General features: G+C 43.1%; 1 protein-coding gene and 1 long non-coding RNA gene across 2 annotated transcripts; one reads left to right on the top strand and one right to left on the bottom strand.

Moving 5' to 3' along the window:
- Nucleotides 1-390: 390 nt before the first annotated feature.
- LOC309514643 lies at nucleotides 391-1,335 on the bottom strand. The gene is made up of 2 exons (XR_014212102.1): nucleotides 1,142-1,335; nucleotides 391-630 (listed from the first exon to the last, which is right to left on the bottom strand). It is a non-coding gene; the product is annotated as an uncharacterized lncRNA (long non-coding RNA).
- A 141-nt stretch (nucleotides 1,336-1,476) lies between these two features.
- On the top strand, nucleotides 1,477-12,811 carry PNN (pinin, desmosome associated protein). The gene is made up of 9 exons (XM_082191820.1): nucleotides 1,477-1,660; nucleotides 2,360-2,431; nucleotides 5,838-5,906; nucleotides 6,889-6,961; nucleotides 7,073-7,167; nucleotides 8,877-8,952; nucleotides 9,727-9,882; nucleotides 9,964-10,102; nucleotides 10,799-12,811. Exons 1-9 carry the CDS (start codon nucleotides 1,548-1,550, stop codon nucleotides 12,076-12,078), a joined length of 2,073 nt encoding a protein of 690 aa, XP_082047946.1. The 5' UTR covers nucleotides 1,477-1,547; the 3' UTR covers nucleotides 12,079-12,811.
- The last annotated feature ends 4,506 nt before the right edge of the window (nucleotides 12,812-17,317 follow it).

The raw sequence follows: 17,317 nt of genomic DNA, 5'->3' as shown, positions 1-17,317 counted from the left end.
CTCCCTTTAAGAGGGCTTATCCATACTGTTGTTTAACATGGATAGTAAGCATCCTGTACCTCCCTTAATTCTGTTGTGCATGACATTATCCTCCAAATCACTGCCTTCCCACATTTTCCCCTCAGTCCCAGGGATGCTCCAAAAAGGAAAGGGTATGAGAAAGTCTGAACTGTGGGAGTGGAAAGTGTGGGACGGCACCAATTTAGATACTGTCATATGCACAATGGCAAATTAAGGAAGGTACAGGAATCTTCTATCCATATTAAACAACAGTATGGATGAGCTTATATAGCTAATTACAGTATACCCAGGTACAGTTGCTTGGAAGTTTACCCATGGACCAATGAATAATGTAATGTTTGGTCAAAGAGCTGCATAGAAATAATGGACTCTGTGCAGTTTCTTTATTTACTCAGATCTTGTCTGGTCATAGGTCTTGGAGGTCCACAACCTCAGTCTGTGAGCGTGAAGAACTCTTCAAAGTGGTCCCTGGAGATCTGGGCATCTTTGTGGACTCTAGGAGTTTTGCTAGTTTTGCCAGTAGCCTTGTTGATCACGAGATCAGCCAATTCAGGGCCCTTGGCAGTTTCACTCCCTAGAATCCTTCTGCCCTTGTTGAGCTGGGCCTTCCTGTCATTTAATGGAAAGCTTTGTGTGATGAAAAAGCAGGGAAGGCAGAAATTCAAAATTAATTTGACCAAACACCTTAGACCCATTGAAGGTCTAATATTTGGCTGTGATAGCAGCAAACATTAATGCTGCTACTACCTCACCTTGGTGACCATTTAGCCCTCTGTGCCCCAATAAATAAATAAGATGGCTTGCCTTAAAGTGCAGGGAAGGCAATTACAGCAATGATAGTGGGAGCGTTTGCTAATCTCACATATTTTAGTTATACTGTTACTCCAACTTGTCACTTGCGCATCTGAGTCTGTGTTTTTTTTTTACTCAAAAGTTAGTTCCATTAACTTCAATGGGGCTTGCATTGCTTCCAAGTACGTAATAGTGAACAGGACTTATAAGCAAATTTCAGAATCAGAGAAGCCACGCGTCCGTGGAAATTGAGTTTAGTCCCGCCCCCTGCACTTCAAGGCACCTCATGACCCGAGGAGCGCGCGAAAATTAGTAGGGCTGGTCTTACGGCGGATAGGGAAGCATAAGCCGACCCGCCTCCCACCACTGATTGGTTACTCGATGCCACCCTGCTCTGGCATTCCGCGATTGGCAGGAGAAACAGAGCAACGCGGTCGTCGAGTGGTTCTCCCAACGTCGCTCTAAGCACTATGGATTCCCGATTGGCTAAGAAGGAAGCTGATGACTGGAGCACCCAAATGCCACTCAACCTGTCAGGGCGGCGATTCGCTAGGGACGAGGCGCGGCTGTTGGCGAGGAACGTTGTCGATCCAACCCTCGCGCGCCGATTGGCGGGTTTGCTCGGAGGAGCCGCGCTACGTGGGGGGCTGGGCCGTGGCGCCCCGCCCCTTTCCCGCCGAGCCGCGCTCTCGGCCGGCCCCTGACTGGCTAGGCCGCGCCTGTGAGTGGCTGGGATGGCGGTGGCGGTGCGGGCTCTGCAGGAGCAGCTCGAGAAGGCCAAGGAGAGCCTCAAGCACGTCGACGAGAACATCCGCAAGCTCACGGGGCGGGACCCCAACGATGTGCGGTGAGGCGGGAGGAAGAGCTGGGCGGCCGGCGGGGGGGTTTCGGCTCAGAGGGGGCCGCCGCGCTCGCCCCCCCCCCCGAGAGGCTTCTCTGCGGTTGCCCCTTTCGTGCCCGCGCCCTTTCCCTTCCCTCTCCGGGAACGCGCCCTGGGACTTCAGGGGTCCGAGAGCTGCAGCCGTTAGCCCCGTCCCTCTTCTAAACGGTTCTGGGAAGGGACGGAGCGGGAGCGCAGAGGGAGGCCTACGAGCAGAAGCCGTTAGTGGCGTCCACGTGAGTTGCCAGGCGCGGCTGCGCCCTGCGAACGCGGCTTCCCCGCTTGGCTTCAATGGGGCTCGCTAGTTCCCAGTAAGGGCGCTTAGGGACGCAGCCTGCACCGGCCTAAGTTAACCCGGGCTCATGTCCCAGCCTAAATCTGTAAAAGTTTCCGTGGCGCAAAAGGTAGGCAAAACCCACTGCCGTCCCTCTGCATTTTCTGCTACTTCCTTCCACGTGGGAAGTCAAGGTATTTTAATAAAATAGGCCATCAGGATCCTGCACGCGGTAGAAGCAGTCTCTTCCCGTCCCCAATCACTAAAGCTGACTAATAAAGTGGGTGTGGGGGATACATTTGCAGCAGGTCTCCAGTGGTGTTCCTTTGAGGGATGTTTTCTGTACCTTTTTGCTCCTTCCTGATGATTATTCCCTTGGCTTTCTCCCCCAGGCCCGCTCAAGGGAGATTATTGACCATCACAGGCCCTGGTGGAGGTAGGGGGCGTGGAAGTATATTACTTAGGTGAGTATCTGTGGATGATTAATGGAAACCAATTCTGTACCTTTCTGGGGGCAGCTTCTATGCTGCACAGAATGTTACGCTTGTATTTGAAGGCTAGAAATGAAAAGAAGGTTACATGTTGTTTTAATATGTTGATTTAAGCTAGCTAGAGTCTGAACTCAACTGCCATAATTGTGCAGTGAGGGGGAAGAGAGCGGTTCTACTCATGGTCCAAAGCATATTCACCGGCAAACAAGCAAATAGTTGTTTGGGTACTTGACAATTGCTTGTGCTGTCACTGCTGCCCTAAGGTTGCATGCAACTTCTCTTCTAACCTTAAAAAAAAATAAGTAATTTCAAGTTGGACTTATACAGTTGCTGTAATGCTAGTTTATGGCAGTGCCGAGGAGCCCACAAGATTGCTGTCTTCAAAGATTTCAGTAGAAGGCATGTATAACTTGCCACTTGGCTCATATACCATTGTTATTACCGAAGGGTGGGCAGCCAACCATGCTATTCTAAGGGTTACAGATCCTCTGCTGTTGTAGTCTAACACTGGCATGGTATGGTACAGTGGTACCTCGGGTTAAGAATGTAATTCATTTTGGAGGTCCATTCTTAACCTGAAACTGTTCTTAACCTGAGGTACCACTTTAGCTAATGGGGCCTCCTGCTGCTGCCGCTGCGCAATTTCTGTTCTCATCCTGAAGCAAAGTTCTTAACCCAAGGTACTATTTCTGGGTTAGCGGAGTCTGTAAACTGAAGCGTCTGTAACCTGAGGTACCACTGTACTTGAAGGCTATTGCAACAGAGCTCTGCTTGGTTTTTATTGGATGGTGTTTTAGGCTCTGCTTGCACAGCAGTCTTTGCAGTCCTACAGATATTTGGCCTACTTGGTATTTAGTTTTGGTACTGGAAAGTTTAAAATTGCTAGATATATTCACATTTTTAGAGTTTCTTTAAAATGCTCTTAAAAGAAAGGAATAAGCTTTTGAATTTGTAGCATTGTGTAACTCAGGGATTAGTTACTTTTGTGGGTGGTTTATTTTTTAAAACACTCACATCCTCCACCCTTGAAGGGGCTTTTCTGAATTGGAAGGGATACTTAGTTTGTTCTGTGTATGAGAGTTGGATATATATACATGGGCAGAGAGAGAGGGAGATATTTATGTGAGGTGGGGGAATAGAGGGTAGGTATGTGTTTGAGAGGGAGAGGTGTACTTGCAGCAGTGTATATGTGAAGTACAGTATATGGGTGTGTGAGAGAGCTGCATGTGTGTGCTGAGAGGCTTTCTCTTGCATCTCACCCAAATACAGTCATACCTTGGAAGTCAAACAGAATCCATTCTGGAAGTCCGTTTGACTTCCAAAACATTTGGAAACCAAAGCGCGGCTTCTGATTGGCTGCAGGAGGCTCCTGCACCAATCAGAAGCCGCACTGGATGTTCGGGTTCCGATAATCATTTGAAAACTGAAACACCCATTTCCGGGTTTTGATCGTTCGGGAGCTGACTTGTTCGGGAGCCAAGGTGTTTGAGATCCAAGGTACGACTGTAGTGAACGTCCCCTGACAATGGAAACAGATAAAAGCACTCTCTAGCAATCTTGAGGCATAAGCAAGCTGGTTTAGGGAGATGTTCTGCTTCAATTATTTGGGCCCCAAACCATTTAGCGGCTGCTTAAAGGGGTACTAGCATTTGGAATTGGGCTTGGCAGCAAATAGGCTGCCATGATAGTTCTTTCAGAATTGATGTGATATGATTCCATCGGGATAAAGCAACAGCCTTGTTAGTGGGTAGCCAGGGGGCCCGTGTGTCTGGGTCTTTGATGCAGGATACTGGACACCTTTCCTCTTTAAACTTAACTTTTTTTACAGGGCAACTGTTAACGCTTCAAAGTACAGCACTGGTGAGACCCTAGACACCTCCCATTCAAATTTGCCAACGAGCACTTATCTGTTTTTAAATATGTGCATAAATATGTGCATAAACAGCAGCTCTAGACTGTAGATGGGGTGGAGAGCCCAATCCGCATATAGTATACTGGCCCAGGAAATCGCTGTTGCCACCCCATAGCTCTGAGTTCTCTCTGACAGCCAGTTTGTTTCTCCCCTTCAAATGACAGCTGAAATTGGCACCTATACATAAAAATAAGCATATGCAAATATTTCTTGTGGGCCTCTGCCCTGAGTCTTTTCACTACCCAACAACGCTCCTCTGCTGAACTGTATTCTGCACTAATGAAAGGTTTCAAGGGCAGCTCCTTGTACAACACATTACAGTATTCCAATTGAGAGATGAGCAGAATGTGCATCATGGTGGCAAGACTGTCTGTTCAGGAATGTTCCTACCTGGTGATAAGGTCAAACCTGGGAAGGGCAGTTTGTGACACTGGGGCGACCTTGGCCTCTAGTGACAACTGGATACAAGTGTGTCCCCAAGCTGCAAACCTTCTTCTTCATCATCAACCTTTTATTTGACCGCCAGTCAGAAAAAGTACATTTATCAATACACAGTTATAAGCTCCAGGAGGATTTTTGAACTTAGCCAACACTAAAATGAGCTAGACAGATAGCCCCATATCAATACACTCAATTATAGTCTTGCAACGCTTAAAAGCTGAAAAAAGAAATTTGGCCACCAAGGAAGGTATAGCTCTAGTGACGTTATTCAGCAAGTGTAAAACATGGTTTTCTCCGGATAGGAAGCTAGATTGACATAGGAGTGGGTCTATAAAATTTTGTCTAAGCTCTGCATAAGAGGGGCAAGTCAAGGGAATGTGTTCGGTGGACTCAATCACACCCATAGCACAATGACAGGTTCTCTGGGCGTATGGTACTCCCCTGTACCTTCCCCACAATATCGCAGAGTCAAGGACATTTAATCTAGCCGCTGTAAGAAGTCTATGGTATTCCACATAGTGAATTTCTGCAAGGTAGGGGGCTGGTATGGTCCGATAAATCTGGTCCCCTAGGAACATCCCTGGTTTTACCTGGGCTATGTCCTCTTGTCTGGCAATGTCACTCAGTCCAAACCTTCTTCTTAATGGAAGGTGCACCCCCATCTGAAACAAGCCAAGTACCTAATTTATCAACATAAGAACCACTTTCTCACAACTCTTTGTTGTCAGCTTTCAATCTGTTAGCCCATTACTGAGCCCAAGCACTGGTTCAGCACTTGAACAGCCTCACCTAACTCAGATTAGAAAAAAAAGAAATAGAGCTGATTTTGTTATGCTGATGACATCTTACTTCCACCCTCTGATGTCACCTAGTGGCTTCATATAAATGATAGAGAGCATGGCGTGACTTCTGTAAAAGGTGCTGCACACAAAGCAAGACATTGAACTTTAGTTTTATGAGGTCTTGGCATTAGAAACTTGCTTGGAGCATACTGATCTGATACACTGATGTGCTCTTTTGTTTCAGGCGTGGATTCTCGGATAGCGGAGGAGGACCCCCAGCCAAACAGAGGGATCTAGAAGGGGCGACCAATAGGTGAGCAGAGATTGAAACTGGGCTGAATTCAAGAACAGGATTGAATGACATTAGAGACAAGAACAGCATGCCTTTTTAGCTGACTCAGTATATTTCTGTAGTGCATTTCTGCATGGTTTTTATATAGCATTCAAGACTGTGTATAATTTAAAATGATTGCTTGCAATTTCAGACATACAAAAGGAACTGGGAGGGAAGAAAGGAAAAACCATTCATGTACAGTGGTGTCTCACAAGATGAAAAGAATCCGTTCTGTGATTCTCTTCGTCTAGTGGTTTTTTCGTCTTGCGAAGCAAGCCCATTGAAGGATTAGCGCTTTTAGTGGCTTATCTGCTGATCATATCAGCTGATAAGCGGCTTAGCGGCTTAGAAAAAGGGGGGAAAGGAACTCGCAAGACATTGTCGTCTTGCGAAGCAAGCCCATAGGAAATTCGTTTTGCGAAGCACCTCCAAAACGGAAAACTGTTTCGTCTACTGAGTTTTCTGTCTTGCAAGGCATTCGTCTTGCGGGGCACCACTGTATCAGTTCTTCTTTAATTAAGTTGCATATAATTCCTCTTGGAATTCTACACTAGCAAATAATTTATACTGGTGTATCTTGATTCTGTGTGATATTTTAAATAGGATTTCAGCAGAACACCTTTTTTGTCTTGAGTACCTGTAAATTGTGTAGGAGCTGCTATCCTACAATATGTTCTGTAGAAAGAAAAGTAAGCGGACTTTAAAAGTGAGGTCTCCATCTTTAAAAAGATGCTGTAATAAAGCAACAGATTTAGCAAGCAGCTAATCTGCATTCACCGGAGAGTTCATTGGATCCCAGCAACAACATGGACACAGAGGTTGGATCAAAGCAGTCTGAAGCACAGTATCTTGATTTTAGTGTAGTTATTTTGCTTTTATTAACATCATTTTCTAAGCCTATTGAAATATTTTCCTTGGTTCTCGTATAAAATGGATGCCTTTGATACTCTCTTAAATTTAGGCTAGCTGGGGAACGTCGGACAAGGAGAGAATCACGCCATGAAAGCGACGCAGAGGATGATGATGTTAAAAAAGTAAGGGATACCTAGAAGTAGGTATAGAGAGAGAGAAAGAAATGAGAGGGTAGAGAGGGGAAAGAAATGTAGAAAAGCTTCCATTAACCTGGATTTGACCTATCCTTGCAGCCAGCGTTGCAGTCTTCTGTTGTTGCTACCTCCAAAGAACGAACACGCCGAGACCTTATTCAAGATCAAAACATGGATGAAAAGGGAAAACAAAGGTATCTCACAATATTGTTTACTGTAACCACAATGTTTTCAAACTCTAAATGCATAATACAAATTATGAAAGAAATGTTCTTTCTTGCACAGAAAACTTTGTCCAATATTTTATGCTGTCTTAGCCTGCTTCTTAAGAAGTGTGTGTACAGGTACTGATTGCACCAGATAACTCAACCTAGCTTCCCTGTTTATTTAAGTTGCCTTGCACAGTTTGCTTTGCCTGTTGATTTGTAAGTCAAAATAAGTTGCTGATGTACTTATCTCAGACTATTGTTTTGATTATTCCAGGAATGTAAAAGCTCTGGGTAGAGATTTAGCATGTTGTGTTTTTCGAAGATAGGCATCCTGCCAGATAATTTTTTCTAAAATGTTCCCTTTCCTTGTTTTTGTTTTTTAGTTTGATATGAACCAGTCTAATTCAGAAGTAAGTCCCATTGATGTTGGTGGGATTTCAGCCTTAGTCTTTAAAGAATACTGCAAATTAGCAGCTATTGTACTTTTTCATGCATTTCTGTGCAAAATCTTGGGAAACTGGCGTATTTCATTAAAACTAGTATATGAAGTTTGGGTGATGAAACCAGATTTCACAGTCTGCTAGAGAAATCAAAATATTTTTATTGTATAGATTTGTATCCCACTTTTCAGGGAAGAAATCATATAAAGCAGCTGACAAAATATCTAAAAACATGAATAAGTTCAGATTTGAGCTGTGGAAGCTCTGTTGCCCCTGCCCAACGACATTCTGTGCTGGCTTCTTTTATGAGGAAAGCTTCAAATCCTAATCTTAGCTATCTAAAGGTCTCACTTTTAGACAGTGCATTGTGTTGAGCTGCTTATATATCAACTTCAGATATGTAGTTTGTGGGAAAGTATCCAAATAATTTTTTGGGGAAATTATTTCTTAATTCAAGCACCATCTCATATGTATTAGTTGGGGTGGGGCTGGAATTTATTTTCAGGCTGTGACCATTGTGCTCTGGGTTCTGACAGTAAGAGAAGTTCTACAGTGGAGTGGACTCCCTCAAAGGTTGTAGACTCTCCATCCTTGGAAGTTCTGGCAATCTGTCAGGGTTGTTTTAGTTGAATTTCCTGCATTGCAAGGGATTGGACTAGATGACCCTTGGGGAGGAGTCCCTCCCAAAGTTAACAATTCTATGATTCTCCGTAAGGGCCAAATTTCTTGGTCATACAGCTAGCCCTCAACAAAAAAGTAAGTCAAAAGAAGATGGCTATATTTTCAGTGCAATGTTGCTTACAAAATGGCAAATCATTTCTTGAGGTTCCTTATGAAAAGTCATAACAATGGTGCTCCTTTTATTAATAATCAGTCTGTTTAATGTATTTTATTGTTGTCTTCAATCTTAGAAAAAACTTTTGGATGTCTTTGGGTCATAAATTAAGAACTTCATTTAATTTAATATGTTTGGAAATTATATGCTGTTGTTGATAAAGCTACCCACTGGAATTATCTTTGTTATCTTATCATGTTGATTGTTGAAATTTGCAACATCCAGTGGTTATGTTACTTTCTAAATAGCTTTTGCACCCTGTATTATTGTAGCCTTTTTATAATTCATGTGCCATTAACTAACAACCTTGGAAGATTTGGAAAACTGTTTCAATAGGTATGCATAATGAACACGTATGAAATAATGAACACGTATGAAAGTCGATCATATAATACCTTTTAACTCCTTTTCTGTTCTAGGAATCGGCGCATATTTGGCCTGTTGATGGGTACTCTTCAGAAGTTCAAACAAGAATCAACAGTCGCTACTGAGAGGGTATTAACTCAGTACCTTGTAATGTTCATTAGGGGAGAGAGTGTACTATTTCTATTGAATGACGGAATTGTATACTGTCTCGCGTGAAGAAACTTACTGCTAGTAGCCCAGTAGCTCAGATTTTTCATTGTGGAAAACATGAGGACTTTAAAGTCATTTTTGAAGTGTAAAGGGAAACAGCGAGCATTCCTAAAACTTTACTTAAGCCTATTAAGTTCAATAGAACATGGATCCTACTACAAATACAGTTCTGTATGGCCACCCTAAACTGGGTTCTGGCAACCAGCTGGGAAAATCACTAGTAACTGCCAGCAGCCTAGAGAGGTCCATGCTTAGGTTTAGTATGCCCTGCCTTTACTTAGCTATATAGTTGAATTTTTATTATTATTTACTTGTCTCTGGTTCCATAACAATTTGAAAACAGATTAGGAAGGGGGGGCAGAGCCCCTATTGGTTGCCAGGCTTCAGGTCATAAGTTGGAGAGATGTAATTGCATTGCCTGGCACTGCTTCACTGTAAATGTGGATTGCTTGATACACAAGGAGTGCTCCATATCTTAGGGGAGCAGAAATGAAAAAAATCAACCACTATAAGCAGTGACTTGACTACTAAGTCCAGCCAAAAGCTGTGCGCCATCTTGTAATAATTAGATAAAGACTTCAGTATTGATCGGATTCCAGAACAGGGGTCGACCAGCTATTAAGTGGTATATAAACTAATAATAAAATTTCTGAGCTCACCTTAAGCAAATCTGAAACTGTTTCTCTACTTCAGCAAAAAAGACGGCAAGAAATTGAACAGAAACTTGAAGTGCAGGCAGAAGAAGAGAGAAAGCAGGTTGAAAATGAGAGGCGAGAGCTCTTTGAGGAAAGACGTGCTAAACAAACAGAGTTGCGGCTATTGGAACAGAAAGTTGAACTTGCTCAGCTGGTGAGTCAAAATTCAAGCAGCTGCTATGTGGTGTTTGTGTTGTGGACGATACTAAAAAAATAAAAATCTTTCTTTTACCAGCAAGAAGAATGGAATGATCATAATGCCAAAATAATTAAATATATAAGAACAAAGACAAAGCCTCATCTGTTCTACATACCTGGCAGAATGTGTCCTGCTACCCAGAAGCTGTTTGATGATTCCCAAAAAAAATTAAATGGTATGTTACTGGTGGTAAGGTAGATACATTTTCTTTGATATAAGCTCTTCTGGCATTTCAGTAGAAAAATTTAAATTGATATTGATAAGGCAGTAAAGCGAACTTGCATCTTAGTCAGAGGGTCAGTTCTGGGAGTCTGCACGTTTACACAAAAACACATAAAGCCAGAACTGGCCTACCCACAAGGTGGAGGATTGCCTACCCAGCTTTGGGAAGTTGATGCAAAGGCACTGGCAGGGTCCTAGAGTCCTGGTTCTGGGGTTTAGGAAAATCCTTAGAACATGACATAGTTGCAAGCAGGGTTTTTCCATCTTGCAAGATGATGTGCTTGCACAAACAGAACATTTGTAATGGTGTGACATTGGAATTCCAGCCCAAGTGATTGACAGATACAACTACCCCATAAAGTTTGTCTCTAGGGGGCTGGGGAGATAAGAATCTTGCCCATCTGTTGGATCCAGTTATAAATTATTTCTTAATGTGAAACTTTACTGCTCATAACTGCCAGTAGCCTGTAATTAAAAAATATGTGGCAAATGCCCCAATTCACAAGTGCACATTCTGACCTCTTAACATGGATGATTGCTTGTCTGTATGAAACTTTCCTTGTGTGAAGTGGTTCAAGTGATATATCAGTAAGATGGAACCATGCTAAGTACCCACAATAAGCTTAGTGTGTCTTCTTTCGTTCTGCAGCACTGTTTGAAAATAGGCGCATTGAGTTTGCTGAGCAAATTAACAAAATGGAAGCCAGGCCCAGGCGACAATCTCTGAAGGAAAAAGAACACCAGGAGGTGCAGAAGGAAGAAAAGAAGGAAGACCAGAACAAGGAGCAAGAAGAGGGTAAGGCGGTTCAGCAGGTGGAAGAGATGGAGACAGGTAATCGGAGCAATGATGTAGAAATGGAAGAGGTAGGGGAAGAAAAGGAGGTAGGTGCTAGTCACAGTGATGGAGAGATAGAACAGGAGGAGGAGGAGCAGAAAGAGGAAATGGAGGTTAAGGTAGATGAGGGACCAGAGATTAAGGAGAATGATAGGCAGCAGGATAATCAGGAGGAGGATGTTGTGTTAGGGAAAGAGGAAGGTGAAAATACGCTGCCAGTAGATGGCGAGCAGGATGTGATGGAAACCAATGAGGCAGATCATGCAGAGCCGCTAGAAAGTGAGAATAGCAAAGAAGTGGAACCAGAAATGGAGAGTAATGCTCAACCAGAGCAGGAGGGGCCTGTTGCTCCCTTGGAGAAAGAGGAAGGCAACAAGCCAGAAGTGGAAGCTGAACCAGAGGAGGCAGAAGAGAAGGAGCCGGAATCCATTGCAGTGTCCGAGGCTGAGGCCCAGCCTCGACCAGAGGCTGTGCTTCAGCCACAGCCTTCACCACAGTTGGAATCCACACAAGACCAAGAGCCTCAGGTAGACAAAGAAGAAACGGTAGCGCCTGAGAATCTGCCTGAAACTCAGGCAGACCAAATCCAGGCAGCAAGCGTAGAAGTCAAGAACAAGGTTAGGAGCAGGAGCAGAGGTAGAGCGAGGAACAAAGGCAGCAAGAGTCGAAGTCGCAGTACTAGCAGCAGCACCAGTAGCACTAGTTCTACCAGCAGTAGTAGCGGCAGCAGTTCTAGCAGCGGCACCAGCAGTAGTCGGAGTAGTTCCTCCAGCAGCAGCAGCAGTAGCGGAAGTAGCAGTCGAGAGAGTAGCAGTAGTTCCAGCAGCAGCGAGAGCAGAAGTCGAAGCAGAGGGCGTGGGCACAATAGGGATAGGAAGCGTAGGAGGAGCCTGGATCGAAAGCGAAGGGATAATGCAGGAGTAGACAGGAGTCACAAGTCTTCGAAAGGTAGCAGCAGAGATGCGAAAGGATCAAAGGATAAAAGTTCAAGGTCGGACAGAAAGAGGTCTATATCAGAAAGTAGTCGGTCAGGCAAAAGAACTTCGCGGAGTGAAAGAGACCGTAAATCAGACAGGAAAGACAAAAGGCGTTGACAGAAGAGACCAGGCTCCCTAGCCTAATCTTTGCAGCGGAAGATTACTTGATGAGTGAAAGGATTCCATGTGGGGAAGAAAAGGCTGCCTTAATTGCATGCTGTATAAAATCTTTTGGAGAAATGCAGACTTTACCAGGCAATTCTCGTGCTTTTTACATGATTTTGTAAAAGGTGACTTATCAAATTATGTGACGATGCAAAAGTGTACAAATAAAAGGATTGACAACCCCTTCATCTTTTTAAATCTCCTCTACTTAAAAGAGTTTCTGTATATTTTAATAGGTACATAGTTACATTTGTGTGAATCATTTCTGTATCAGATTTTTTTTTGTAGAAATAAATGTGTATTTTACAGAGGTGTGAGAGCCTGTTGCTGCTTCATCTCGCATAGATATCTTTCTCCCTTTGCCATACTTCATACAGAGTGTTTGAATATTCTGCCTATTAACACTTCCCCTCCAATTGCTAAAAAGTGAATTCTCAAGTTCTGTGAAGGAGCACACACCTGTGCATAATTCAGATTTTCTTTTCTGTGCTTTCATTGTACAAATTGACGCCAGCTTCTACTAATGTTCCTTGGTGAACTAACTGCCCATATACAGAAGCCAAGTGAGTGTATCAAGCCAATTCTAATTACTTGGCCATCTAAAATCTGTTTAGAGACTTCATGTAGTTATTTCAACAAGCCTTGCCTCTCCCCTAGTTTTAGAGTAATGCTTAGATGATTTTTTTTTTAAAAAAAACTTGCATCTCATTTATTTCTGTGCTTTGCAGTATGTTGCAGGAGGCCTATGGGTAACTTCAAAACTAGATTATTGTTGGCCACAGGCCAAACTTTCAAATGCCAATAAAAATGCAGTATACCATTAAATTAATCGGGGTTAAGATGTTGTATTTATGAATACCTGTTGATTGAGGAAAGTGGATTCAAAACTTGGAATTTCTGTAACATCTAAAGCAAGTCGATGGCAATATAATTGGTGTAAAAAGGTGACATACTGTTTTTAAACTTCCTACAAGTGTATTCATTGGCTTGTTCTGTAAAAGTCTAAATAAAGGTAGCTTTATATACTATTTTCTGTATTCTGCATTTACTGTTTGTTTAATGAAAAGTTTTTTTTATACTTGTCGTTCACCTACCAAAACCAAATGGTCCGACACAAATTAGAATCCCCATTCCCAGCCATAAACATACATTGGAAAGACCAGAAATCTCAACTTGTACTTAGATACCCCTTAAAAACATTTAAAGTAGTCTCATACCTAACAATGTAGATTTGTGTATGGAATGTAATCCTGAACTGGGCTGGCAAAGGATTTGTGTGAAGTGCCCTTTTGAGTTTGTTTTCACCAGCCACCCAGCAAAAATTCCTTTTTAAAAGTCCTGGCTGCAGATGTCTCTGTGGATGGGCTGGTGGAATCTAAGAGCGCCTGAGTCATTTTGTTCTACGTCTTAATTTGCAGTGGGGAAAGGGTAGATAGGAAAAGACACTATTGGCCTCAATAGGTATTCACCCAACTGTGGTCTAAACCATTGAGCTTCTTGGGCTTGCCGATCAGAAGGTTGGCAGTTCAAATGCCTGCGACGGGGTGAGCTCCCATTGCTCTGTCGCAGCTCCTGCCACCTAGTAGTTCGAAAGCATGCCAGTGCAAGTAGATAAAAAGGTACCTCTCCGGTGGGAAGGTAAACTGCATTTCTGTGCGCTCTGGTTTTTGTCACTGTGTTTGGTTGCGCCAGAAGCAGTTTAGTCATGCTGGCCACATGACCTGGAAAGCTGTCTGTGGACAAACACCGGCTCCCTTGGCCTGAAAGCACGATGAGTGCCGCAACTTTCATAGTCACCTTTGACTGGACTTAACCATCCAGGGGTCCTTTACCTACCAGTATTAAGTTGGCAAACTGCTTAGTGTTCTTAAAACAGGCCACTATGGTAGGTTAGTGTTAGCCTGGTATAAAGAAAAGTTAAATAATAAAGTTAGCAGTTAAATTACACATTATAAAATTACATATTAAAATTCATGTCAGGCTTGCATACCTGGATAGGGTTTGCCCACACAAAGCTTTTAGCAAGTGTCAAAAATGATAAAGAGTGAAGGCACCTGCCTGATGTCAATAGGCAGAAAGTTCCAGAGTGTTAGTGCTGCAGTGCTGGAAGATGGATTCCTTACAAGTAGGGGAAAGACATCATGTGGCACTTGTAAAAGCAGTCCCACAGATCAAGGTGGATGCATGGCCATATATGGAGTAAGGTGATCCTTCAACTAAACTGGTCCTAAGCAGGGGAGCGTGTGACCATACGCGTGTGCACACACTATTTCCGGCGCACTTCTGGGTTGGAGGAGCACCGGAAATAGCTTGTGCGCATGTGTACGGGCCTCCTCCAACCCGGATGTGCACCGGAAATAACGCTTGCGCATGCGCACAAGCTATTTCCGGTGCTCCTCTGACCCAGAAGTGTACAGCCGTGCAGCGCAGCACCGGTAAAAGTGGGCAGTGGGCGGCAGGGGTCGCAGCGGGCCAGATAAATGAGTCCCTTGGGCCTTATCTTAGTTTGGGGACCCCTGCTGTTGAGTGTTTATATACTAATGGTAACACATTGAAGTTGGCTTAGTAACAAATTGGTAGCCAGTGACGATACCTGAGAAGATACCATATTGGCCCGAATGTAAGCTGCACTTTCCCCCCAAATTCCAACCAGTAAAAGTGCAGCTTATATCCACGACCTTACAATATGCAGCCAGGAGTTCGGGGCAAACAGCGCCAGGTGTGTCCTCTCTCCCAAGGCCAGGAAGGGAGAGAGTGACGAAGGGGAAAGGCCGCTGGGAATGCCGCGTGTGTGGGCAATGCAGCCAGGAGCAGCTAGGAGCGGAGCGGCTTATATTTGGGTATTTATATTTGTGGAGAGTTGAAGGTACTGAGAGGAGCAACAGTTTGAGAAGGAACTAAAAGGGAAGCACACTACTAAAGGAGATGTGATTTATTTATAAAATTCTATACTGCCATATAAAATATCAATATGGTTTACAGTGTTAAAAGATGCCATTTTAAAGAATATAAATAAAAATAGGGATAATCATTAATTTGACTGGTTAATGAAGATAAAAATTGAACAGCTGCAAATATCTGTTAGAATAAAAAGATCTTCAAGAGATACCTAAAAGTCAAAGGATGCTTGTGGAATCTACTGGAAGAGTGTTCTGCAGCATGGGACTGGTGACAAATTCAAATATGATTCAAAGAGAATGGGCGTAAAATGTAACAAGCAAGCATTAGAAGGCTAAGAAGAACATTTCACAAAAGGTAGTCTTGTTTCTGCTTTAAACATTGGTATTACACTTCATATTCCCAAGAGGATAAAGCAATTTAACATAACACCCTCCCAGTTAAATCACATTAAAGTTTAGTCCTGGTTCAGATATCTTTAAGGAGACATTATCAGTTGATAGGTTTGGAAAGGCAGTTGTTTGTGGTGCAATGCTCTGCTCTTTTTTAGAGCTAAAAATCTTTTTAATGTCCCAGGGACTGGGTGCTCTTTTTGTTGAAAGTATCTAAACCTACTAAAATTTCCCTTTCTTTTGGAAGATGCTAGGATTATGATTAGTCTCCAGCAGAAGGAAAGAGCTCTGAAGATGCCCCTAAGAAGCACCTCTCTATGTTCCACTATGTACCATGTGTACCACAGTGCCTTTACAAATTTTAGGTTTTAAATAAGGTAAACAAATAGCAAGAAGATGCAATTCAGCAAGGGCCAATGTGAAACTTTGCATTGACAATTAAATGGCCATTTTATAAGAGGGCAAACTAGATTTTTTTTTTGGGGGGGGGAGGTTAAGTCCAGAAGAAAAAGAGAAGGATAGCAGTAAAAAAAATGCCCAAAAATAAAGAAAGAGGAGATATGAATCTCCAGGTTAATTATTTTTTAAAAAGAAGATTATCAGTTTGGTTTTCTGCATACCTACTCGAAAGTCCCATTGGAACTTGCTCCAAGCTGAGTGTGTGGCAACCTAAATTGCCCAACATGTTTCATCAAAAAGAAGGGATGCAGTTCAGTGGCAGAGCATCTCTGCATGCAGAAGGCCCCAGCAACTTTAAGTGGGACTGGGAGAGATCCCTTGTCTGAAACCTTGGGTAGTCGATAGCAAATGATGTAGACAATGCTGAGCTAAATGGGTCCATGGGCTGGTTAAATGTACAGCAGCTTCCTATGTTATTTGCTGAGGTGATTCAACAGTAACTGAGTAGACAGCATCAGCACTTTTGAGAGATAAGCAGCCTCATATAGTCAATATATTTAAGTCAAATTAATGCATGAAGGGGTTAAGACCATAGAGTAAGCTGACCTGCCAGGCTTAGCTATGTCCACTTCCGCTCACCTTGGGAGGAACTAGGTAATAAAGTTTTTGTTCTCCTGCAGTCTCCCTAAGAAGCTCTCTGTGTGAAGAGGTTTGAACTGGTTGTTCCAGCTCAACCGCATGGCTCTCATCAGCCATTCTTGAGCATACAAATCATCTAGAAACTTTCACCACTTTGTAAGGAAGCCAAGTTTTACTGCCTCTGCAACTTTTCTGAAACACATGAATCTGACCTTTGAAGAGTTTGTAAGTAAACCATTTTTTAACTTACCCAATACGAGGCCTTTTTCCTATGCTCGGAAAACTTTTTAAGAGGACATATTTTAAAGCCTTTATTTCCATGCTGCATATTTTGTGAATTTAAATCTGCTGGGGTTCTCTCACCAAAAAGTAATTGCTCTAAACTTGGATTTTGGAATCCAGGAATTCTCTTTTCTATACAGTGGTACCTCGGGTTAAGTACTTAATTCGTGCCGGAGGTCCGTTCTTAACCTGAAACTGTTCTTAACCTGAAGCACCACCTTAGCTAATGGGGCCTCCTGCTGCCGCCGTGCCGCCGGAGCACGATTTCTGTTCTCATCCTGAAGCAAAGTTCTTAATCCAAGGTACTATTTCTGGGTTAACAGAGTCTGTAACCTGAAGCGTATGTAATCCAAGGTACCACTGTACTATAGTATTTTTCCCCCTTAGCACCAACAATATCATTATTACATTATATGGGATAATAAAGGGAACCTGAAATTACAATGTGGTGCTCACAGCAAGCAACACTACTTTTTCTGGATCTACTAGTGTAATGCCTGTATGCTGGATGGGCAGTCTGTAATAGAACATTTGGGTTGACCAATGAGAGGGAAGATATAAATGGGAGGGAAAAAGAACCT

Source organism: Podarcis vaucheri (genome assembly GCF_965113315.1).
Source record: "Podarcis vaucheri genome assembly, chromosome: 1".
NCBI lineage: Eukaryota > Metazoa > Chordata > Lepidosauria > Squamata > Lacertidae > Podarcis > Podarcis vaucheri.
Note: the sequence above shows the minus strand (reverse complement) of the source record. Positions and strands in the feature narration are given on the sequence as shown.

Coding starts and splice junctions, on each gene's coding strand:
- PNN (XM_082191820.1), top strand. CDS start 1,548: ATGGCGGTGGCGGTGCGGGCTCTGCAGGAGCAGCTCGAGAAGGCCAAG. Junction 2,432..5,837: donor CGTGGAAGTATATTACTTAG/GTGAGTATCTGT, acceptor CTTTTGTTTCAG/GCGTGGATTCTCGGATAGCG. Junction 10,103..10,798: donor TTCCCAAAAAAAATTAAATG/GTATGTTACTGG, acceptor TTCGTTCTGCAG/CACTGTTTGAAAATAGGCGC.